This window comes from Pocillopora damicornis, chromosome 7 (genome assembly GCF_964200805.1).
Source record: "Pocillopora damicornis chromosome 7, jaPocDami1.2, whole genome shotgun sequence".
NCBI classification, from domain to species: Eukaryota; Metazoa; Cnidaria; class Anthozoa; order Scleractinia; family Pocilloporidae; genus Pocillopora; species Pocillopora damicornis.
In genome coordinates this window covers 20097852-20123409 of record NC_142676.1, presented here as the reverse complement: position 1 = coordinate 20123409, position 25558 = coordinate 20097852, and the positions used below count along the sequence as shown (strand labels likewise).

The 25558-nt window shown below is 35.4% G+C and overlaps 4 protein-coding genes across 6 annotated transcripts in view; 1 reads left to right on the top strand and 3 right to left on the bottom strand.

The window, feature by feature from the left end:
- LOC113677500 (GTP cyclohydrolase 1) overlaps positions 1-6333 on the bottom strand; it is a 9411-nt gene extending 3078 nt beyond the window's left edge. Inside the window, exons 1-4 of the mRNA XM_027194317.2 lie at positions 5957-6333; positions 4984-5093; positions 785-840; positions 426-457 (exon numbers count right to left, since the gene is read on the bottom strand). Of these exons, the coding sequence (XP_027050118.2) occupies positions 426-457; positions 785-840; positions 4984-5093; positions 5957-6224 (466 nt within the window). The 5' untranslated portion in view covers positions 6225-6333. The remainder of the gene's footprint in view (positions 1-425; positions 458-784; positions 841-4983; positions 5094-5956) is intronic.
- Positions 1-16922, top strand: part of LOC113677467 (CST complex subunit STN1) — an 18735-nt gene extending 1813 nt beyond the window's left edge. The window contains exons 1-7 of one of the 3 annotated variants that reach the window (XM_089211144.1): positions 6379-6622; positions 11412-11510; positions 12896-13048; positions 13785-14053; positions 15420-15539; positions 15920-15980; positions 16297-16922. In XM_089211144.1, coding sequence (XP_089067270.1) covers positions 6490-6622; positions 11412-11510; positions 12896-13048; positions 13785-14053; positions 15420-15539; positions 15920-15980; positions 16297-16460 — 999 coding nt within the window. In that variant the 5' untranslated portion in view covers positions 6379-6489 and the 3' untranslated portion in view covers positions 16461-16922. Of the gene's footprint in view, positions 1-6378; positions 6623-10639; positions 10881-11411; positions 11511-12895; positions 13049-13784; positions 14054-15419; positions 15540-15919; positions 15981-16296 lie in introns of those variants that run through there. The other 2 variants (XM_089211145.1, XM_089211146.1) reach the window with 2 other exon arrangements.
- Positions 7862-10625, bottom strand: LOC113677465 (cyclic GMP-AMP synthase-like receptor 1). Its single transcript, XM_027194278.2, has one exon. It carries the CDS (start codon positions 10478-10480, stop codon positions 8945-8947), a length of 1536 nt encoding a protein of 511 aa, XP_027050079.2. The 5' UTR covers positions 10481-10625; the 3' UTR covers positions 7862-8944.
- LOC113677480 (RNA polymerase II-associated factor 1 homolog) lies at positions 16659-25558 on the bottom strand. The gene is made up of 15 exons (XM_089211142.1): positions 25373-25558; positions 25041-25067; positions 24809-24904; positions 23624-23745; positions 22906-22972; positions 21485-21586; positions 21355-21403; positions 21191-21247; positions 20711-20779; positions 19908-20011; positions 19614-19730; positions 19240-19306; positions 19053-19114; positions 18653-18764; positions 16659-17952 (listed from the first exon to the last, which is right to left on the bottom strand). Exons 1-15 carry the CDS (start codon positions 25420-25422, stop codon positions 17671-17673), a joined length of 1383 nt encoding a protein of 460 aa, XP_089067268.1. The 5' UTR covers positions 25423-25558; the 3' UTR covers positions 16659-17670.

Here is a 25558-nt window from a genome sequence, read left to right as displayed (position 1 = left end):
CTAAAAGAAAAAGGGAATCATTAACAAAATTTTTTTAAAAAAAAAATTAATCTTAATGCAAAATATCAGAATTAAAATTGGTTAAGTTCATTAATACTCATCTCATAACTATTGAAGTCTAACTATTCAACTGGAGTAACAAAATATTGGGATGGTTTTTTTTTTTGCCACTCATCAGCTCCAGTGGAGTTCTTACAATTTAAAAGCCTTGACTCAAACTGGTCAGAGAGAGAATTGAAGGCTACCTGAATTTTTGTCAATTACTTGAATCTGAATTGTTCATAAAAGTATTGTTTCTAAGAATCTGTCACCACCTCTTCCAATGGGATAAAAAGATATCCAATCCACATATTGTCACTGATAATTGACATTAACATATACTGTCAATTTCATATCATATTAAATTGGCAGTATTCCACACTTACCTTGCAAACGACGACTGAAAATTTCCACAATCCTGTGATGAACAAACACTTATCAGTTTGATAACTATATAATATTAACCTCTCCATACATGATGTACCCTCTGACCGTTAAGAGTGACTAGCATCTAATTTCTCCCTAAAATAACTCCCCTGAATCACACATTTAGGTCACAAGAATAAAGAAAATTGTCACTAACTAAACAAACCCTTGATTGTCAAACAAATTCTCCGTGTCAGCTCCTTAGGAAGAGTACAGGGAACAGTATGGATAATATGGATTGCATACTAATGATAGGGAATCATTCCTTCACATTGTGGTCAGTTAATGCTGGATTTCAAATTCTACCTTCATACCTTACCTGGCAAGTTTACTAAGCCCCACTACTCTCTTGTTGGGTATATAGCCAATATGAACCTGTCAATGAAAAGACAATAATTTTTCACAGGAAATATTCATCCTCCTTCCATAAAACCCATATTACTGAGAAGAACATGATACCCATGAAAATACTCATTTGCTTTCAAATTCAATTTGATATATTTCAATTTTTTTATGATATTTAAAGGAAGACTTAGATCACTTTTTTTTGAAAAGGCATTAATAAGTTTTTTTTGCTTAAAATTAGTTAGTCCTGATTTTATATTTTCATATGTATTGTTATGCATTGATTGTATAGCAGTTTTTAGAAGCAGTCTCTCTAACTGTGGTCTGTTGCATTTCAGGCCGAAAAATCGATTTCTTTCAAACTTTGCCCAGGAGTCTATCTTTAAGGGGTCTTTACGTTGCTTATTGAGTACATGAGTCTTATGTTAATAAAACATTAAAATTCAAACGAAATGCCTTGCATACTGCATTAATTACACACTTAATATTAAGAAGACATCTGAAGTGTAAAAACCATTAGAAAGTATTTAAAAAGTAATTAGCTGATTTTTTTTGGTACTGATAAAATTCACACTTTGTTTTGCTAATTAAGGGAAGCACAATACATATATTTATATCAAGCAGCTATGACAAGATTCAGGTTTATTCAGAATATTTCATGTTGTTCAATTTAGAAACTGTTCTGAAAATGAAACCTTTAATCTAATAAAATTTCACTACTAGAACTTATTTATTGAAAGGTCCCCTCTTTTGTGGTTATAAACTACATATTAGCATAAAAATGTCGGAGAGAAGATATTAAAAAAAAAAACAACAAGAAATAAACCAGATGGATTATTGATTTAGTAAAAAAAAACTGAGAGGAAGGAAGATCCTGCACAAGCAGCTAACATGAATGTTTTATAGAATGGAACAACTTTCAAAGCTTCAAATCCAGGGGTTTTTTTTGCAACTCTCTGAAGAAGGAAAGAAATCAGATGGCAAGGAAACCTCCAGTGATGCTCAAGAAAGCCAGTGTAGCCATACAATCTGAAATAGGTGTCAAGCAGTGAGTGATGCATGATGTCTACAACCTTTGCAAATTGGCATTTGAAAACAAACTTTCATTTTTCAAGGTTAAGATGCTCAAGGAAATGTGTAAGCATTTTAAAAACCCGTCTAACTCAAGTCAAGTTTGGTTAAGAAACTATCACAAATGGTTGAAGATTGCTCATTCGTGAAAGAGTAAAATTATGCAATGCAAGTTTTTAACAGTCATTTTGGTAAATTGAAATTTCACAACTTTGTCAATGACATTTGTGATGGTTTGGATTATTTGGATTCTGGATTATGCATAGATCAGTAGCACAGCTCTGATGTACAAAAGCGTAACATTGGGGTAAAATTGAAAAATTGATTTAAGAATCAATTCTTATAGAATTCAGTCAGAAAGTGAAGGAAATTGGTTCCTATCTTGAAATTATGTCATTTCGGTCGATTCGGACGCATTTCAAGAAAATTTTTCTATTACCCATGATGCAATGCAATTGTTTTTTTTTGTTTTTTTTTTTGTAAAAAATGCATTAATACCGTGTTTCAAGGAATGTGGTTTTTTTCTCGCCACATCTGAATCCTAGAAACTTTAGAATCCTTAATCTTTGCATTTAATTTCACGGCCTTGTGCTTGTGAACAAACAGCACTTGACCGCATGCTTGAAACATGCGGTATGTACTTAGGAAGTTTCCCGCTCATTTCCTCACCTGATGTAATATATTACTTCTTAATAAGGAAATCTAAAACAGTCCTTATAGATTAAGTAGACTTTGGGATGATTTGGAAGTAATGGAAGCCGTCAAAATGACAAACGCGTCGCGCTTGTTTTTGCTATAAATTCGATCGCATATGTTCCTGAGGATCAAAATTGTAGACCTAATGTTTCGGATGAACTTAAATGCTAATATTTTCGTCGGCTTCTAACGGATTCGATCAAGTTTGGTACCAAAATTTAGCTTGTCATTTGAGCATTTTGTGAATGTCAAAGTTGACATGCTGCAGTGCACTTGTCGTAAGCAATACGATTAGGAAATTCACTGACTGGTACTATCGCGCGGCTTTAAAGCGTGACGCATCAAGTGGTGAACACTTTCGTTGATTTTAAGAAAGATTTAGCTCAAATTTTCAGGATTTTGGCTGCCACTTTGCTTAAAAAGGAACTATTTTCATTATCTGTTAAGTCTTACGGTTATAAACGAGGCTTCAGTGGGCAAAAACAGGAAAACAGTGAATAGTGGAGCTGACGCATGTTACGCGTGACGCCATGTTTCTGTCGCTAACTTTACAATTCGGCTCCAATTCAATATTTTCAGAGATCCTTTATTCTACCTCTGTTTAGTCCAAAACCATCTTTAACACATTTGTAACAATTGTGGAAAGTCTCAAGCAGATCTGATCATTGTGCGCCGAGTAATTCTCAAAAGATTCAAGCAACTCCGTGATTTTTCAATTTGTACGTGACAAGCGTGCTACTGATCATAGTAGACCTTTAGGAATGAACATCTAAAAAATAAGCAAAATTTATATGGCCAACTTATGATTGATGAATGATTTGAGTCCATAAAAGCTTAATTATGACTTGCAAATCATAATAAAGCTTTTATGGACTCAAATCACACTTCAATCATAAGTTGGCCATACAAATTTTATGTATTTTTGAGACCACTCCATGTGCTTGTTAGATCAAATTTTCAAAAATGTATGCAATTTGTTGGCTGGTTATTCAAGAGGTTTCCTGAAACCACAAAAATGTTTTATGTTTCCATGCACATAATTAAGTGAAGACAAATCTTCAGCCTCATCTAGAAAAACAGAGCTGCCAAAAGCTGAGAGTCAACTTTTGGTGGTTCCGTTTTTCTTGATAAAGATGAAGATTTGTCTTTACTTAATGATGTTTTATCTTATTGTAAGTCATTATAAAGCTTTTATGGATTCAAATCACATATTAATCATAGGTTGGCCATATAAATTTTATTTATTTTTGAGACTGCCCCATGTGTTCATTCCTAAAGGTCTACTACACATAATCCAGAATCCAAATAATATTTTATTCAGACTGGCTAAAATAGGGTAGAAGTGTATGGAAATATAAAAAATTATTATAGTTTCAGTGAACCGCTTGAATAGCCAGCCAACAAACTGCGTGCATTTTCGAAAATTTGATCAAACAATAAGATAAAACATCATTAAGTAAAGACAAATCTTCATCTTCATCTAGAAAAACAGAGCCACCAAAAGTTGACTCTCAGCTATCAGCAGCTCTATTTTTCTAGATGAAGATGAAGATTTGTCTTACTTAATGATGTTTTATCTTAAATTGCAACTCATAATAAAGCTTTTATGGACTCAAATCACACATCAATCATAAGTTGGCCATTTAAATTTTGTTTATTTTTGGGACTGCCCTTCCTAAAGGTTTAATATGCATAATCCAGAAATATCCAAATAATATTTTTAATCAGGCTGGCTAAAATAGGGTAGAAGTGTATGGAAATATAAAAAATTTTTGTGGTTTCAGCGAACCTCTTCGATAGCCGGCCAACAAATTGCGTGCGCGATAATTACGTGATCTAGATGAAGATGAAGATTTGTCTTACTTAATGATGTTTTATCTTGACTTTCAAATCATAATAAAGCTTTTATGGACTCAAATCACACATCAATCATAAATTGGCCATATAAATTTTATGTATTTTTGAGACCACTCCATGTGCTTGTTAGATCAAATTTTCAAAAATGCATGCAATTTGTTGGCTGGTTATTCAAGAGGTTTGCTGAAACCACAAAAATGTTTTATGTTTCCATGCACTTCTACCCTATTTAAATGGCCAACTTATGATTGATGTGTGATTTGAGTCCATAAAAGCTTTACTATGACTTGCAATAAGATAAAAAATCATTAAGTAAAGACAAATCTTCATCTTCATCTAGAAAAATACAGCTGCCGATAGCTGAGAGTCAACTTTTGGTGGCTCTGTAGCCTTTCTTTAAGTGTTAATTCCATATTAAGCCATTGTTAGGTGCAGTTGAATATGTGTATAAAAGTTGCATGGCGTGAATTTCTATAATAATTACATTATTAAATATCTACTATTACTCATGTTTTTGAGGGTCAAAATTGTAGTAGATTTGATTGTTACCTTTCCCATGAATGGCACTAAATGATGTTCACACAAGGAGAACATATCGATATCCTTCACTATGACAAGTTCATCATGATTTTCATCAAATACAGCATCGTTAAGAACATCTGCAGAGAGAAAAATGCATTAAACACAAATCAAAAGGAAAATTAGGGCCAGATTGGCATGAGGTTGCAAAAAAATTAATAATTTAAAAAGCACCTTTTGCATCATGATTTACTAAGTTTATGACTAAAAATATTTAAGGATATTTTTATTTTCTTTATAAAATTAATCATTTAATTCAAATCTTTTTTTTCGTATTTACAGAGAGGGCCTTTTTTTTAAACTTCAGGTACTGCAGAAATAATGTTCCTTTCGCATAATTTTCCACCAGAGCTATACTGCCTTTACTGATGAAGCAACCCAATGTGATTGACTTCTGATTTGCAGTTCTTTGTATCATCAACAATAGTAGGTGAAGATGCAAACAAAATGATAAAAAAAGTAAAAACGGTCAAAAGTTTCTTTGAATTTAAGGCATTTTCCTAGTGTGAATAAATAGGTATTCTCATGCCTATTGGACACCAAGGATGCCATAACATAAACCATAGAACTTTTCATGCAGCTTGATATAAATACGTGTCCTGTGCTTCCCATAATTAGCAAAACAAAGTGTAAATTTTATAAATACCGAAAAAAAAATCAGCTAATTACTTTTTAAATACTTTCTAATGGTTTTTACACTTCAAATGTCTTCTTAATAATAAGCGTGTAATTAGTGCAGTATGCAAGGCATTACGTTGGAGTATTTTACGTTTTCCAAAATTTATTAACATAAGACTCGCGTATTTAATAAGCGACGAAAAGACTCTTTAAAGATTAATTTACTAACGTGAAATCGCAGTATGTTTAACCCGTCATCGGGGTCTTGCTAGTCTTACCAAACCAAGTAAATAAAGGAATTCTCAACTAGATTTATAAAACTCACCAGAAATTGTCTCCTCGTATCCCTTCGTAAAATACAAAATTGCCTTCGCTGCCCGAGAGGGCGTTTTTAATAGACCCTGGCGAGTTTGATCCTCTCCTATACTGTCAAGAATTTTACCGAATGCGGCCTCCATGTTCTTCTCCTGCTCCTCTCTTGATATTGCATCGCTAGATCGCCTCCCTAACTTTGGGACATCTTCCATGTTGAACGCACTTGAGAGATAAACCGGTCTTGCTTGAATGATGCCTTCGGTATTTGGGCTGTCCATATCATTTAAATAAAATCTGAAAACTATTGTATAACAAACAATATAAGTGCGACTTTTGACCCTTACTACAGTCAAGTGGCTAAAGAACGCACTAAAGGGGAAATTGTTGAAATTGACCAGGCGTTACACGAAAATTAATTCCCAGACTCCCAGCCTCGCTTGCGCGGGAAATGTGTAACTGTTATTATAAACATAACCTTATTCATGTTTCCCCGTTAAAAGTTAAGAATACATATCATCTCCGTGGAACGAAACGATTACTTACATGAGTGATAAACCAGAGAACGACAGCAGTTCCCTACCTGTTCGTTTTTGGGGTCTGAATCCTTTATTTTGGACTCACATAAAATTGTTTGTGAAGGAGGTGCAGAGTTTGAAGGAATACACTGGTTATAAAGGTAGGCTCACTGAACAGGGACATTCAATGATGAATGTGGATTGCATTTTCTCTTTACCTGATCCAGAAAATGAATTTCAGTCACTAAGATTCTGAGATTCCAACAGTTTTATTTGGTTTGAAATTCCATGATGCTTTATGTGGTGCTGTGAACCCTTTCATTCTCAATATCTCACTAGTATAGTAATTCTCCTTACTGTCTACCATACATTTCATATGATGTTAGTTTAGAGAATTTGGTATTATATCAACTGAGGATCCTCTAATTGATATTTTTCTTTATTCTCATCACTTTTCAGCTTGATTTTGTATTGATACTGTAAGGAGAAAATCTGTCTTGAGGTTCCCTCAAAAACCTTAGCATATTGAAGACCATGGAGTTCAAATCCATATCAATCTTCAGACCAAAACAACCCAAACATCATACTGTTTAGAGCAGCACATACCTATGTAGCTAATAAATTATATGAGATTTACCCCTTTCAGGTATATCATTAATAATCTTCCTCATCAAACCCCCAACTTCTGCCAAGAGGGATAGAGACATATTGGTTTAACCTTTTGCATGCCAGACTCTGGTCCCAGTTGTTTGAAAGCCAGTTAGGGCTAACCCAGGGTTTAATTTTAATCCAAGTTTCTATATTTCTCTGTTCAAATGCTGTTTGGGGATAATGTTCCCAATTCTTTTCATTTTAGAACATTCAATTAACAAATTGTACACAAATGGCCTTAAACTGAATTTCTTTTAAAGCTTTCAGATCTGAAATCAAATTTCACACTAACCCTTGATTATCTTAACCCAGCTCTCAACAACCTGGCCCAGGGAAAGAGAATATAGGTATTAACTTTCTAAAGAAACTGCGGTGCTGCATCCGAGGGAGGTATAACAAAATACTGTGGTTTTATCAATTGGGTTGATAATGTGAATTGGCCAAAGAAGTTAAGCCTTAGAAACCCTTTACTGTGTCCAATTTACATCATCATCAATTCAGTTAATAAAACCAAATTATCCAGGGAATGGGGTTTGAGCTCAAGCCCTGATGGAGACATTGTATTGTGTTCTTTGAGAGGACACTTCACTCTCCGAGTGCATCTCTCTACTTGGGAATGTGACTGGGAATTGGTAAACATTCAGCAAAACCAGACAAAATGTTGGATGGTACCCTACGAGGGAGCTAGCATCCCATCTGGCAGTACTACTCAGAGGGTCTCCCATACCCCTGTGTAAAACACATTCATGTAAAAATATTTGGCCTCTTCAGGCATCACTATAATATCCAAAATTCTTCAACTTTCACACAAAATTTGAGATGATTACATTTCACATTACAATAAAAAACCAAATTCACGAATTAATTGTTTACTTTTCCTACTCTTGACCAGTCTTAATAAACAACATAAGATGATGTAATGTCTTATCTTATTTTTTCAAGAACCATTTGTGGTCTGTTTTATAACTTTTATTAATCCATGTGAATAAAGTAGTCAGAAATTCATCATGCCAAACAAAATTGCTCATGAATCAGGTTTAAATCAGCTCTTCATTTACAGGTATCAATTAAATAAAAAATTTGTTCACTTGGGCATGAATAAAGAAAAAGTGAAATCCTGATTCACCAGAAAGACAATCAACCAATCACTCTTAACCTTAGGCATTATTCTGAGTACTTTCATATTAATTTATCAATCAATGAATTGATTACAGTAACCCAGACAACAATTGACCATTTCCCATTTAAGTATATTAGAAAATCTCTCTGCAAAAGATATTCGATAACTTAATCGACAGTTTTGTTTAAAGTTTAACATAATTTCAACAAGTTTTCCATCTGTTTGTTTTTCTTGGAAATTTCATTGTGTTTTCCAGCTCAGTCTGTAATCATACATGTGATGAACAAAACATGCACCCACCTAGTGGTATTGGTTGCTAGATTCTGTTTAATTATATGTACAGCCACAAACCCAATTGGACACCCCTTACTCCTAATACTAAATTAAAATGACGTCTCTGGTTTAATATCCTTTTGTCAATTTTCTGCAATTTTCAACCCTGTAACTCCCAAGATCTGAATGTTAATTCTCCCCTGTAGCTGCTACACATTTCCTTGTAAATTAGTTATGAGAACTTGATGCTAAATCAAGATAGCAGCTTCTACCTGACAAGTTTGAATATTCTCATTACCTGTTTGCTGAAAAATGTATGGATATTGTAGGGAGAAGTTTTATGTTAATCACTTCTGGGAGTTAAAGGGTTATGGGTAGACTATGGAATTTGGATATTTTGTACATCTTTTAAAAATATATGGAAAAATGGGTGCAAGGTTTATATTTGTTGAAAGTCCATTTCTTCCCATTCTTTCATTGCTGATATGAAGTTATCATAACCTGCTCTTGCATCTTCTCCTGGTCTCTGGAGGTATCTTAAGGGAAATTTACGAATGGCAGACACTTTGCTTGCAATTGAATGCAAGTGGTCCGTACTGCAATTTGCAAACAGGTTCAGTTCTGGGATGAAATAGTGAGGACATGAGCAAGTCAGCAAAGAATGTAACAAATCATCCACCAAACCCAGAAAGCATAATGCAACATTCTCATCTGACCATCTGTCTGGTGGGTACCTTTCACTCGCCCAGAGAAGGAGAGTCTTCAAGTGATAAGTTGTAACAAGCTTACAAGTTGAGGTAATATTTTCTTTGATGGCCATTTTGAACATGCGGTAACAGTAGTTTCTGTTTCCAAGACCCTTGGCTCTCATCAGTTTTCCTTCAGCTGTGGAGAAAGAGATGCGCCACTCAAGTTCTTCATTGCCTCCTAGAGATGCCTTTGGCACAAGATAAAAGCCTCCTTGGACAATTTCTTGCACCAGATCCTGTGGAGGCCAAGCTCTTTTTCTTTCCAACCATTCCTGGCAGCATTTTGGCCAGCTGGTAAACTTAATTGCAGGAACCAAGTCAAATGATAATGACAGACCTCCATCCTCAAATGTCTCATCAATTTGAACAGCTGGCCCATGAGGTGCTACTTTCATTTCAGAATCTTCATTTCCTGGTGTTTTATTGTCAACCACATCCGAAAACATCTTGAGGTCATAAATTATTTGATAAATCTCGCTTCTGAACTTTGCAGCAGACAGGTAGCACTTGGAATTTCTAAATGTCGTTAGCTTTAACAAATCTTCCTCACTGTCATCTGAGAATGAAGGAACCTTCACAAAATAATATCCTGGGTATTTCGTTTCGGCAATGCACTGGTCTTGATCTTCAAGTCCCAAAGCTGTATGCGATACACTCATCATGATATCATACTCAGGATTGACATGTACCACACTGATGTTATCCTCATAGCTTACTTCCGGGACTTGTGCTATTTCAACCGAGCTGCCAGTCAAGTCAAACTGCCATTTCAACCAAGACATGCTAGGGCTATCCCGCAAAACTACTTTAAGTAAAGCTTCGAATGTTGCTATGTATTGAAACTGGCTTATGACGTAATTCCAGTTTTGATCCAAACAAACAAGAAATGTCTCTACAAGTCTTTCTTGTAGTTCTCCGAGATCAAGACCAGAAACAAAGTCTGTAACTTTCAGTGCTCTACTTGCAGCCCCGTGCAGATTTTCCGTTTTTACTAAAACACTTCGGCTTTGTTCTTCACTAATAGCCTCAATTTCCTCTCGACTGCTAAATCCAAAGTCTGTAATATACTTCTCGAGAGCTTTATTGGCGTCAACGTATGAAATGGCATGCTTTCTCCTCCTGTATGGATCGTCTAATCCTTCGGAAAACTTTACCAAAAACCGGAAGGGATTTTCACTTGATTCGCTAAACCAAATCAAATCATTTACTTCGAATTCCCACTCCATAAGATAACGAAAATAATTCCTAAACACTGGTTGAATCGGGCTTTCTCGACAATGGGTTTGAAGTCTCCCATTTACGTTTCCAATTCATTAATCAACAATCTCGTGTAACCCCGCCATCTTGAAGTAACGCGTTCCGAGGGGGACTGGTTCGGGTATGTTGAGAAGATTGAAGCGATAGTGCTGACCATGATGCATTATATAGCGCTCACACTACGGTATAATTTTTCCAAGAAATGAACCAGTGTGTGTTTCCAATTATTTGACATGAAAGACTCATAATAAAATTGACTTGTTAGTAAGCTAAATTACATGACTGGTGCAGCATAGTACCAAACCTTTGAGTGGGAGGACCTCCCCTTATGAGGGATCATGTCAAGTGTACCACTCCTCTGTCAGCTATGTGAGTTTGTGCTGGTTCAAAGAGTATGGTTTTGAATTTTCAAAGCAATGTTGGTCAGAAAATTGGTGTAAGCTTATTATGGTTGTGAATTATGTATGATTTTCAGAAGAACCATGATTTGTCCCTTCAGCTAAAGTAAAAAATTTGAATAGTAGAGAAAAAGAAGAGATCAAAATATGTCATGGGAGTATCCACCCACCCCCACCCCCATGGAACCATTCCTCAGATGTTAGTAATACAGTTTTAGGATGAGTAAGTTTTCCTGATGTCGCTCATGTGTTATGTTCAGCATCTGAGTCAAGGTTGTTCCACAGTTTGAACTCCTGGCAGAGCTAGGCTGGAAGAACAAATGTGCTATTTTAATTCTATTCACTGCAATGCTGAGCATTAAATTTACTTAACTGAAACAAATTATGCTTAACAGAAGTTCTTGTTTGAACTTTGTATTTTACCTTTTTTTGTTTAAAAAAAAGGAAACCTCAAGTATGTGTTTCATTCCTGTATCAGTAAAAGCAATATTGTTTTATTCAGGTATGTACAGGTATCCAAACAATTATCCAGTGGTAAGGGTAGAAGTCAGTGGATACATAGTTAGCATAGATTCAAGGGAAAAGCTAACAACCTATGGAGGTAGGTCAATTTTGATGGTTATCAAACTAAAAATTACACTGAACATTTTTTTTGAATGCATTGATAAAAAATTTCAAGTGAGTATCAAAAGGTATTCCAAATTAAATTTTTTCCCTTCATTTTGCCCTGTGATTGGTCAAAATTCACACCATCCTCTTAACCAATCAGATTCAAAAGTAAGCCAATCACAACCTGGTCACTCATTTTTTCCCAAGTTCTAAGCAGCTTACTTTTTTTAACCTTTTATTATGTTCTTTTTTAGTCTTTTGTGGTATTTTCTTTTCCTTTGACTTACAGTTCTGATTACTTTGGGTTTGGTTTTATGACACAAAATCAGCATACCCTCTTTTGTCCACTCCTGGGGTCAAAAGAGATGTAATATTTGATGTAGTACAACTATTCAAAAAAAGAGTTGTAAACTAGAAATAGAAAAATGGTAATATAATTATAATTTCTTTTTATTATATAGATACTGATGAAATACCAGGATTTTTCCTTTTACTAAAAAATCATATCTTCATTGCGTGCAGTGAAGATACTATTTTTATCTTTCACATGTGAGGGTATTGGTGTCACCATGGTTACTAACATGATTAGCCAATTACAAGAGAGCTTCATTAAAATTTTGACTTTTTGGAACAGAAAATATAAGTATTATCATCTTTATTTCTCCTTTATAACTTTATATCTGAGTTTCGTAGCACTTTTGTGAAAGGCATTTTTCAATAGGTGACCACTTTAATTGCACTATTTTGCTGTTTTGAAAATGAATTTTAAAAAAGTTGTCTTTTATGTAGAAATTTCATCAGTATCTATAAAATAAACAGAACATTACATGGTTGCTTGAATATACGAATTTTATCTTCTCATGCTGAAAGTATCTCATGAGTGAGTTTTGCTCACTCATGAGAGATACTTTCAGCACAAGAAGATTAAATTAATATCCCCGTGTGGCCATGTAATATCCTCAATGTTTTGATTGTCTATAAGACATTTTTGGCAACCCCTTCATTACAAAAATGTGGTTAAAGAAGAAATGGAAACACTTTGAAGCATAATAACTTTCTTTGTTAGATATCAGTAGGAACTTGTTAAGAGGAAAATAATATCTTGTCCACATGGGTAGTAAATCAGAGCACAGGATTTGCCCTGGATAGCTCATAACTATATGATTTTTGAATAGTTAAACACTAGGTTCAAACACATTTTTGATGAAATGGCAAAGGAACATGTCATTGATTATTCCACCTCTCTGTTTTGGAATAAAGACTTGCTCCTTTCTCTCGGTCCTTTCTGGAATCATGATTCCTTCCCCATCATTCATCATAGCAAAATGAGGTTGTTGACAATAACCTTTTATTCATTTTTCATGACAAACTATGTAGTTGATGATGGGAGTGGCACAATTTCCTGTTGTAAGTGGCATTCTCAAGACCTGAGCACAGGGCAAGAATCCTACGACCTTGGTCAGCTGGTGACAGTGCAAGGAAAGATTTCTGTTTTCAGAGAGCAGAGGCAACTCACTATTGATCTGATCTGTATCCAAACATTTTATCTATTAAACTATACTGTTGTTTTGCATCATACATGTGGTATGAGAGACAATTAAATTAGGTGCAGTAAGACAACATACATTCAAGGAGTTTCAAGGACTAATTATTGGCTGCTGCTGATGGTCAAATAAGGTAACAGTAAAGACTGTACTCCAGCCTATTGGCCCACGCAGACAGGGCTTATCTTGGTTTCCAAGTAGCATAAAGTGATCAGGAGTATTACAACTCCACCCTGGAGCATTATCATAGAAGTTATTGATATCCCCTGATTCATGAGATAAATATGTACTTTTCCTCTCCCACCATATCAAGTGGATGGGTATTATGTTCAAGTTACATTCAATTTTTTCCTGGGTTTGTAAGCTCTTTTAAACTATTGAAGAACCTGAAAATATTTTTCCAAATAAATCTTATCAAGGGTCATTACATTAAATAAGGTTCTTGAATAACTGTCTAGTCAAAAAGCTTCATGCAGTTAATAGCAACAACCTGGTAATGTTTGCCACTAGTCCTGGAATAGATCAGATGCTATTGTGGGAGAGAAATCAAAGAACAATTTACTTACCAGATAAATGGTGACAGGAAAATCTGTTAGTTTGGTACCCCATGATTTGCATATTTCAATCTCTAGTCTTCACTTTTGTGACAAAACCAAGTTTGCACATGTGGAAGCCATTTTGGAACAGTTAATATATAAATGACAACACTTAACTGTGATCAGATCCAGAGAAAGACCCCAATGCTGAAGTCCTCTTCTGGCTAGAAGCAGTCAATCTTGGCAACACAGTTTACAAAGAACCATTCACTCCTTCACTCAAAGATTTCCAAACAGAAAATAACTCTGTATCAAAGGAAACAGAACTGAAAAAAGCTATTTTGACACACATTAAGGAAAATAAGATTGTAACATTCCAGTTTCAGACTTTATGCTTTGAACCTGATATACAACAACTGGCAAGGGAGGCAGCAAAGCAAAAATGTACCAGTGAGGTAAGTTTAACCCTTTTACCCCGAAGGGTGATTAGCATCTAATTTCTCCTTACAGTATCTCCACTGATCTAAGATTATGAGTATTAAGACTTATAAAAAGAAATGATCACCAACTAAAGTAGATCTGGACCATTAAACAAATTTTCCTTGTCAGCATCTTGGGAAATGTATAGAGAACAGTATGGAGAATATACCTACTGATGTTAGGCAACAATTACATGATCCTTAATTATTTTAGATAGCATTGGTTTCACTTAAGTTTAGTTTAGTTTAGTTTTTCCTTGTAATTGGTTGAGAAAACTTGTACCATTCTATCAACCAATCAAATGGGAACATGGTGTACTTAGCATTTTTATCACAATGCCTCTTTTATTTGCACTCTCATTGGCTCATAATGGCTTGTATGCTTTGAACTTCTTCATTAAGAAACTTTCCTTGGTTTATTGAGTACAGTGAACTCTTTGCTAAAGGACACTCAATCAACAAAAATCTGACCTTTTTAGAACAACAGAACAACAAAGATTGGTTTTGTCAAATCTCCATTTGTCTGCAGGAAAGCAAGCTGTCTGTTCTTTTGATATTAATCCTTTAACCCCTAAGAGTGACTAACATCTAATTTCTCCTTACAATACAACGCCTAGCTCAAACATTAAGGTCATGAGAATAAAGGAAATGATCACCCATTAAGAAGCTCTTGATTGTTGTAAAAATACTCCTTGGCATCACCTAGGGAAATGAATAGAAAACAGTATGGAGAATTTGTATACTGATGTTAGGGTTCATAGAGTTAAAGAGAGACTGACATGTGACTCCATAAGTGGAAATCCGCCCTATTTTTTCTTTAGTGTCCTCTTGTAGGAATAATTCTTGAGAGCTGACAGTTATACTGATGGCCACTTTTTCCAATTTCTGAGGATGGCTTTTCAAGAGAGCTAACTGTATTTGATTTGTACACAGTGTTCAAATTAATGGCCAAGGTTTTAAATTCAAAAAATAATAATTTAACCTAAACAGGGGTTTTAAAACAAGCTGGTGATTGCTAGAGTCCTGGTAAATAAAACTAAGTATAAAACTCAAGTCCTACTTGATCACATGTCAACAGTTACACTGGTCAAAATAATCACCTTTTAGCCCTTAGTGAACGTTTCCCAATCCCCTACTTTTGCAGAGTCTGACGCTTCAAAACATTTTGAGAGTCCCACTTTTACTTTGCTTAAGGTACAAAAGCTGCCTGCTACGTTAAACTGTGGGACCCCAAATTCCAGTTAATAATGGATTTCTGAACTCCACTTTCTGACACAATAGTGAATGTCTCACAATCTTTTCTTAGCTGAAATATTTTTTCTCTCTTTTCATTCTCTTTCAGGAGGAAGCCAAAATATGGAATGACTCTCATGAAGCAAAGAAAGTTATTAGACATATAATCAAAGATCTTGAGAAAGATGGCTTGGTGTATCTTAAAGACTCAAGAAGAGATCTTTACCAGGTATAAAACTCTTTCTGTTACCTGTTCATACTTGATATGCACCTCCATTGTACACAAGGGAGCTTGAAAATTAGAGAATATTCTGGCTGTTACCTGTCCATACTTGATATGCCCCTCCATTGTATACAAGGGAGCTTGAAAATCAGATCATATTCTGGCTGTTACCTGTCCATACTTGATATGCACCTATGTAGTATACAAGGGAGCTTGAAAATCAGAGAATATTCTGGCTGTTACCTGTCCATACTTGATATGCACCTCTGTTGTATATAAGGGAGCTTGAAAATCAAAGAATATTCTGGCTGCCAGAGTTTTCAATGACTTTGTAGTTTTTGGTCTTCATTCTTATTGTACCTCGTGTTCATAATTATTTTTTGTAGGTTATAAGTCATGAACACAATCTTGGATCAGCAATTTTAAAGGCAATGAGCAAAATTGCAGGTAAACTACAAGATAGAGAATTTAACCAATCCCTTCTTATTCATAATACCTGCCTAGCTGGCCTGATGGTTAGTGGGTCACTACATCATTCAATCAACAACTGCTTCTGACCCAGTAATTTCATCATTTAGCTAGCCAGTTTATGACCTGAGTGTCAGTTAATCAGTCAGTCAGTGAGTCATTCAGTTAGTCCCCCAGTGATTCAGTCAGTTGGTCAGTCAGCAGTTTTGGCTGGAGTACTTACCACTTAAGAAGTCACAGCAACAGTTATGACCATGATACCCATTGAAATGAAGTTTGCTACTTTGTCTTTTAGGACCATCAGGTTTCTCAATCTCTAAATGGGCCATTATAGATGTCCTTCATTCCTCAAACAAGTTTCAACATGTAACAATGAAACAGGTTGAGGAATCACTTGACAAACTTCTACAGAACAGTGATGTTTACAAACAGAGTGAGAATGAATACTGCTTAGTGTAACAGTCAGAAAGTTCATCCAATACTTAGCTGTTTCATTGATACCACTTAAAAGAAATATGCTGGTCTAGACAGTTTTTTTAAGCACAATGATTTTAAGCCATGCCAGTGAACAGATGGTATTCAAACAACTTGGTTATTGAGTTTGTAAACAACAGAGAGACTAATTGCCCTGCAAACAAAGTTAGAGAGAACAAAGAATACATGAAAAGGTCCTGTTTATTTATAACTGTCAAGGATACATACAGAAGGACAGGTTTTTTTGTATGATTGTTGAGTTTTTGTTATGAATGTACAATACTGAGTAAACCATGAAACTGCAAATTACAATAACTCTCCAATTTATTTGGGCTGTGCTTGTGACTTGTTATGCTTGAAAGAAGCTCTAGGAGCCAAAATGAAATTAAAAGTAATCACTGTTATGTAAATATCTGTTTGATATTAAAAATAAACCAACTTAGAAAAGTTTAAGAAGACTCTAGTGAGAAATATCCATAGTAAACCAATAAGCAAACAATCTTTAACTGTTTAACTCCTATGATCTGATTGCTAATTCTCCCCTCTAGCTGCTAAACATTTTCTTTGTAAAGTAGCTGGGAGAATTTGGTGTTAGATCAAGATAACAACTTTAACCTAATAAGTTTGAGTATTCTCATTACCTGTTTGCTGGATAATATATGGATATTATAGGGAGAAGTTACATGTTAATCACTTCTGGAAGTTAAAGGGTCAAGGCTGAATTGCACACACATTCTGATTGGTGTTTACTTGTGATCTATTGGAGGACTGATGCATAGATGACATCTTCATTAACAACATTTTGCTTTTTTTATGATATAAAAAGATAGATTTCATGTTGCCTTGGATCTGTACAGAAATAAATTACAGAAGACGTCAAATTTTGGTAAGAATATCAGGGATACACTCCCTGTGCGGCAACATGAAATCTATTTGCTATGTGTCTGTTTGGCATCATTCGCAACTACAGCTAAATAGAGAAAATGCCTTTGCCCGGATGGAAAGAGTCAGTTATCAGAAGCAGCAACACTTACATTGAATGCTAGTTGTTCAGAATGCATTGCACTGCTACCCTTTTCTGACCAGATACTGGCACTAAGAAATAAGTTAGGAAAACTACAAGTGTATGGTTACCAGTTCATCAAAATTTCTGCAGTTTTTACGAGACATGTTTCAAAAGAAGTGTTGAACTTCATCACTCAACATCATCTTCATCCTCTTCACTGTTGGACTCTTCTGGACTTGACCCATCTTCTTCACTGCTGTCTTTCTCATCTTTTTCATCATTGCTCTCTTGTTCTGCTTCATTATCATCCTCTTTTAAATCTTCATCCTCATCATCATTATCATTTTCTAGGTTTCCATCCTCTTCTTCAATTTCAGCAGCTTCTTCACCTTCATCATCCTCATAACCCTCTTCTTCTTCTTCCTCTTCCTCTTCTGCCACAGCTGTGTCCAGCTGATTCATACGCATTTCCTGAAGAACCAAAACCATTATCATAAGTAATAACACAAACCAAGGTGCTATAAATAGCAACATGTAAACTTTTGACCTTGGTGCCTGATGAAGACTAGTAGGATAGCAGTCAAATTTTCCTGATCAATATACATATACAATTGATTATTCAATTCTTACATTGTGAGTCAGATGAAAAGATATTCTCTCTCCTCACAACATAAACTTATGAAACACGTAAGCCCACCATTGACCTTTTCCCCACAATCAGTGACTTCAAATATATTTTCAACATAACAATTATGGAACTACTCCCCCCCCAGGGCTGACAATAAGTCTGAAAGTAGATGGCAAATAAGAAATTGCAACCAGTAAGGTTACCGTGGATGCACTGTAGTTTTGTCAGATTACAAGCTGGACTGTGAACTATTCTGTCAAGATGTCCCAGCCATGCTGCTCAATTAGGACAAACCCTTAAACTAATTCTGAATTCAGAATCAAATCACACAGGTTCACCTGTTACTGGAAATTATGCATTCAATTTCACTAAAAACTGGAAAATAGCTGCTGTACTAATTTCTTCAAATTAAAGGACTTCTGATCAATGATTGAATGTTATTTTTATCACCAATTATGGCAAAATTAGGGAAAAGTAGCAGGGATATGATGGCAGACTAGCTGGTGGTTGTGGCTGAGCTCTTTTTGATGGCTCCTTGCTCACCTGTGCCTTCTTTTCATTTTCATTCAATTCCCTGTGTTTCACCACCAGCTGAGAGACAGCTGATTGCACCCCACCAGCACCACCACGAACACGTCTCTTGCTCAGGTGAACTCTGCAATGAAATTTAATCAATGAATCACTGTGTACTGAAAAGTAAAAAATTCATATCCAATATCAAAGAGCCCTTGACCCCAAAGGGTGATTAACATCCAATTTCTCCTTACAACATCACTTCCAAATCACACATTAAGGTCATGAGAATAAAGGAAATGGTCACCAACTTGAGAAGCTCTGGATTATGAAACAAATTCTCCTCTTCAGCACCTAAGGGAGTGTATAGGGAACAGTACGAAGAGTATGCAACTGATGTTAGGTTGGTAAATCAGAATGTAGACCTTACCTTGTTACCAGTTCATCATAGAAAACTCCTTCTCCTTCTCGGAACACAAAGAAGTAGTTTTCCTAGAAATGATAAGAGCAAATAAAGTTATTCTCACTGAAACTGCTACAGAAAGAAGAACATAAAACAGGAGAACAATTATGTCAATTAAACATCTCAAAAGTGACTCAAACCCTTTCCTCTTTACCTCATAACCCTTGGTGGCCTTGTTCTTTACATTCCAATTGTATTCACGAGCCATTTTGTACTCATATCTGTGAAAAACAAAATAAAATAAGTATTCCCATGCAGGATCTGATGTACAGAAAAAAAGGGATCTCCATGGTTTTAATCTGATTTGGAAATGGAAACTCAAGGGGTTAAAAAGTTCTCAACACCTGTATGTTTAATGCACTTAAAAATGTATCAGGTAGAAACTGTTTCTTAATCTGAAACCACTTACTTGTAACTAAGGATGTGTGCAGCAGCCAAAGGGGAGAATTAACAATCACATATTGGGAGTTAAAAGGGTTAAAGCTGTATAATATACAGGAAATGGATACTTAATGTAAAAGTACTCACTCTTCCTCCTCCATATATTCTGTTTCACCTTCTTGGTCTCTTTTTCGTTTCCTAATTGTCTCCTTTGAGGGAAGGAAATATGCAACAAATTGATCTCCACTGGCATCCACCATACCTCTACAGGAAGACAAAAAAAAAGTCAGTTAAACTTAAAATGTGGCTCAGTGAAAATTGTTGAGAAAACAAAGGCATTTAGAATCAGGTATGGTACAGGGATGAGCTGGTTTCTATAGCACAGCAATGACTGCAAACTTGTCATGATGGAGGATCTCAAATGAACTAAATAACCTTCACCTGATCATTGCCTGCGACATTTCTTCATCCTCTGCTGGACCTCCTCTACCTCTTGGGGTAGGGTCAGTATCAAATATAACATGAGCACAGGGCTGAGCCCACATCTAGAAATAAAAATTGAAAACATTTTAGTTGATTAATAATGACTCATATGATGCAGTTTGTGGTGGGAAAAAAAAAATTGAGCCTTCAGTTGAGTCAAGTAAAGTAGGCTGGGTTCAAAAGTTCCCTTCCAATTAGACAGGAACCATGTTAGTCTAATAAGTTTTTTTAAGTTAAACATATAGGGCTGGTTATTTACATGAGATCTAACCAAAACTGCCATTTTATGCAAGCAGTGGACCTCAGGGATTCTCTCAAAGCGGGTTGATTTGATTAAATAAATGTCCTTCCAATATTCTCTTTCAGCCCTCTTGACACACTTCACAAAAATAAATGTTCAGATAAAAGGTTTGGCTAAACTGAAGATGGGTTAGAACACCATTTTGTTAAATAACAGCTAAACTCTGTTTAAATGACCAGCCCTTAAACACTTTGCAAAGCAGGTGAAGTCACTCTTCATTCCTGTGATTGCATATTTACAGTTGTAATCACTATCAAGGAGATATCAAATGTTAACTCTTTGTGACCAAATTGTGTGGGACATAATGGTTTTCAGTTCTGTTGCACCTCTTAAAGTCAAATGTTTGATCTACTGATCTCTTGTAAATTAATGCATGGCAAGTAAGTAAACAACATATTAAGTATAAAAACTCACAGAGGAACAATCACATATTTATTTATTTATTTATTTATTTATTTACCTGGAAATCTGGAAATACTGGAAGAACTTCCAAAGGTGTGACACCAGGTTTTGTTGGATGGCGTAGAATCTGAAACAATACAGACAAAGTTTGAAAAGCAGGCGACAGTGGCTTTAGATATCATTTCATTTTTTCTAAACAGGATGAACCTAAAAAACAGTAAAATGATTTTTCGAGTTCACGCTACTTTTTATGATTATCAAGTGTAAATATCAAACTCTATAAATCCATGAAGTTTTTTTGTCAATGCAAAACTGGTTTTACAGTAATGCATCAAGTGGTTGAATATGCCCTGGAAAAAGCTGCCAAATGCTTAACTAATAGGGTGAATTTTTCGTCAGTTTACCTGCATAATAACCCACATGTTAAAAAAAGTGTTTGTTTCTCAGAATAGATAATTCCACTATCAATAACTAAGTATGTTTCCATTCCAAATGGGGGCCTTTGTTCATATGTCTTTAGATGTTCACGGTCACTTACTGGTCTCTGAGCAGCATCAAATGTGCTTTCAATGGCAGAAATCTGACTTTCACGGTCCTACAAGAAAAATAAAGAGGAAAAAACTTGAGCCTTACTGCTGCTTCTTTGTTCCTTGAAAACTAACTCATAAAAGATAAGTTTAAATGTAGTGAATTATAAGTCACCTTGTAAATATCTGTGCCTTGGAATTTCTTTTTCACATTAAATCCAACCCTGGAAATAGGAGAAAAAACTTAATACATAAATTTAAAAAATATAGACAAATGTCACACATACCACAAGAATATGACTCACTTTGTCTCCACCATTTCATTACTGGTGCGGCTTCTGTTGTATTCAGTTGAAATGTATTCTGTTCTTCTCAGCCAGGACACATTCTTGTTATGATGGGCTGTCCTGTAAACAACAGAAAGATGGATAAAGGAGTAACTTTCTAAAAACACTGTGGTGCTGCTTCAGTGGGAGAGTATAACATGGTAATCTGGTTTTTGTCAACTGAGTTGATAACGTAAATTGGCCATCATAAAGAGTTACAAAGCTGAAGTTTCATGTGTTAGCCCTTCACCATTTGCTTTGACAATGGGCTAACACTCAAAATGTTAGCCTTGTGACTATTTATGGTGGTGGATTTATGTTATTAACTCAGTTGATAATATCAAATTACCTTGAAACACAAAGATGGTATGAGTTTGCAAACTAAGTATCAGTTTCATTAAAAATCACAAAATTTTTTGATGTACTTGTCAAATGTCTTAGCAATTATTTTCTTGATAGGATTCTCTGGGTGGACTTAACCCTTTCACTTCCATGAGTGACCAAAAAGTAAATTTCTCCCTACAATGTTGTTACATTTTCAAGTTAATGCAGGGAGAAGAAAGGAAATAAATTTTAGGATGTTGTTGGATTGTTAGTATGGAGTACAGTGAAGAAAATTGGTATTTTGATCTTTGGAGTGAAAGGCTGAAGGAGGTTTTGCTTCAGTTAGTATTTCAATGCAAAAGGAATATAATCTGTTGCAAGGAAAACTGTTGAAAGATTTAGTGGCCAACTCGTAAATGCACTGATGAGCTTGATTCTTTAGAGGGGGGGGGGGGGGTGACTCACTGAGGTAGGGATGGACTTGTAAAGGGTGGGGGAGGGGGTAGCACCCAAGCAATGGGGCAAAACCTTCAGATACTTCTGGATGGGGCCACTGTATTGTGTTCTTGGGCAAGAAACTTTTAGTCTCCCAGTGCCTGTCTTCAACCATGAGTGTAATGAACTAAGTGGTAGTGGTTTTAATAAAAGCCAGTTACCAGTAGTCTACTGCCAACGATAAGACCTCTTCCTGTCATCTGTTTACCCTGAGAGCAGGCTCTTCTGTTTGGGTATCCCCTTACAGCCCTTTTCCAGTAACAGTGTGCCTATTACACTGTTGGCAGCAGCTTATGGAAAAAGTTATGGAAACCCCCGGAACTGCATGTAAATACTAAGAGATACCCTGGAATAGACTGGGATCTCATCTGGGAAGAGTACATGAGGACTACACAAATACATCTATTATGCAGACTATTTTACTTTTTACAATGGAGACAACACAGATGACCCAGATACAGTTCAAACCCTAACAAATCCTCAAATGATCCAGCATCCTATGTATTGAACCACAACCAGTAATGGAAGATAAAAATGGTGAATAAAATGAGCTATACCGACAGAAATCAGGACATAAATACCGTTTTTTATCTGGCAAGTTCACTGGTTCTTCTTCTAATAACTTCTCATCATCAGGATCAAGAGAAACTGCAATTCAATCAAAATTAAAATCATAACATCATTAACCCTCTAACTCCCTGAAGCGATTCAAATGTAACTTCTCCCTACATTATCCATACAATATCCAGCAAACAGGTAAAAAGAATACTCAAACTTATCAGTTAGAAATTGTTTTTCTTGATCTAACACCAAATTCCCATAGCTTATTACAAGGAAATGTGTAGCTGCTGGAAAGGAGAATTTACAATCAGATCTTGGGAGTTTAAGTTTAAGTATGATAAATAATACAAATTTATTTTTCTAGTCACTTTTTAAGGGTAATACACCTGTGGAGTAAAACATGATATGATATTGAAAGCGATCTTTGCAAAAATAAACACGGTGACCAACACCCAGTTGGATTGTTAGCTTAGCTGGTGGAGCACTGCGCTGGTATTGCAGAGGTCATGGGTTTGAATCCCATACAGGTCTGAATCTTTTTGGGTCTTATTTTTATTACTGCTTAAGAAGTGTTCATGATGGCAAAGATTGCGTTTAATTTCATTTCTCAAACTGCAGTTCATATATCTGATTTTCATATATTCACAGTCATTAAAACATGATACAGAATAACATAATCTTTCTCTAGCAATGGATGTATTTATTTTAAACAGAAAATAAAAATTGTTGAAAATTTACCATTATGATCTATAGCATAGGTGTCTGGGTTGATAAGATCAATATTGACCCCCAGGTCCACCTCCGTCAACATTTCATGCTTGTAGTTTTTTTCCAATGTTGTTGGTTTATAGTCCACAAACCTGGCAATAAATCCAAGTACACTGTTTAATTAAGTGTAAAATTAATATTACACATTAAGACTAACCTTGCAAAATAAAACTGTCATGCCTTAACACTGACATTTAGTTTAGTTTTTTTTAATATGTTTTATCTTGTTTGTACTCATTGCATGCCATTACATTAATGATGTTTAGGTCATGGGATTTACGCGACCTCGTGGTTGAGAAATGTAAAAATAAATGGTAGAGTTCTGGTAGTGCCCAGGCTTAGGGAATTTACCAGTAACCTTGCCTAGCTGAGGTGACAAATTTGAACCAAAGGGGTTTAGTCTTTCCAGCAGAATACTTGGGCATTACATCTCTAATATTGAAGTATTTTACAGTACATAGTTCACTTTCACAAGGAAATGTTCAGAAGAAAAGTTCAATGTGCAGAAAGTCATGGTTGCTGACGTCACATTCAGAAAAAACATGTGTAAGGTATCTGAACACAATTTTGGCCCCTGGGGTGGGAATTTAAACAAACAAATCTTCAAAAGTTTAAAAGCCCAAGTGGTTACTTGAAGTGGGGGGGGGGGGTGGGGGTGGGGGGAGGAAGGTCAAAGCTTCAAATTGATCAATGCATCATGCTTACAGTAATTGGATAAAAAAATAATAAATGTCAAACAATTGAGAACTACTGCTTTGGTTTGGAATAGCATAGGGTTACATGTATAAGCTAACCTTTCCTTTTACACTAACATACTATACTAAAATCAGCTTTATTGGCACTTTTTATTTTTCACTAAACCCTTTAACTCCCAGATTGAATTTCTAATTCTCCTTACTGGCAACCATACATTTCTTATAATGTCAGTGTGGAGAATTTAGTATTGGATCAACTAATTATCCCCAAATTGATATTTTTCTTTATTCTCATCACTTATCTAGTTGATATTGCATTGATATTGTAAGGAGAAATTCTGTCTTGGTCACTCATGGGAGTTAAAGGGTTAATATGTAACTTGTGTATGCACATGAAACTGAATTTTCTCTTTTAATTACTATTTTGCTCTTGTAAAATGTATAACTAATTCTAAATTACCTGTTTGATTCAAAAGGATAAGCAATGAACTTGGCATCAAAAGGAATATCTGGTAGATTGTTGTTATATTTAACCCGGGAAACAAAATCAGCCTTGCTGCAAATAAGAACACGCAGAGAAAAACAATTGTTGATAATTTGACAGAAAAATTGAAGGAATAAGGTAAATTTTTTTTCAATTTTAGATGAACTAATTAAGTGAAGAATAGTTAACAATCTAGTAAAAAACTTACCTTACTGTTTGACGCAATGAACTTTGCCTGCAAAAGACGTAACATACAGGGTTACACCATTTTCTTGAGCAAATTTCAAAGTGAGACAGAATAACATCCTTTGTCGATCCTTACATCACTTCATACTGAAAGTAACCACGAAACCTGCTGACTGGCGGGTTAGTCTGACACATCAGTTCAGAACTACCTTACCAACAGTTGTATTTACTACTGTTAACCTGAGAGAAGTTAACGCAGAATATTATTTTGCATAAAGAAACAAACAACAAGCAACAGCGCTAGCATTACAACAAACTTTACGTCGCTGTCACTTTTCTCTCAGCTGGTCTAACCTTCTGTCCTGATCTCTGTTCTTTTGTCCATCCTGGATTGTTGGGGGCATCTTGAATACGGAAAGATTCCAAAGAAGATGAAAACACCTCTTAAAACAGTCGCTATGGCTCTACATGACTACAAGGTAACACATGTGCACTATTCCCGAAACTAAATCCAAGATGGCTACCTACCGGTTGAGTAGA

Excerpts from the sequence above, each read along its gene's own strand:
- LOC113677480 (XM_089211142.1), bottom strand. The coding sequence starts at position 25,422 with ATGCCCCCAACAATCCAGGATGGACAAAAGAACAGAGATCAGGACAGA. Across the intron at positions 18,765-19,052 it reads TATGATGAACTGGTAACAAG|AGTTCACCTGAGCAAGAGAC; the intron begins GTAAGGTCTACA and ends ATTTCATTGCAG. Across the intron at positions 17,953-18,652 it reads AAAATGAAAAGAAGGCACAG|GAAATGCGTATGAATCAGCT; the intron begins GTGAGCAAGGAG and ends TTGGTTCTTCAG.
- LOC113677465 (XM_027194278.2), bottom strand. The coding sequence starts at position 10,480 with ATGGAGTGGGAATTCGAAGTAAATGATTTGATTTGGTTTAGCGAATCA.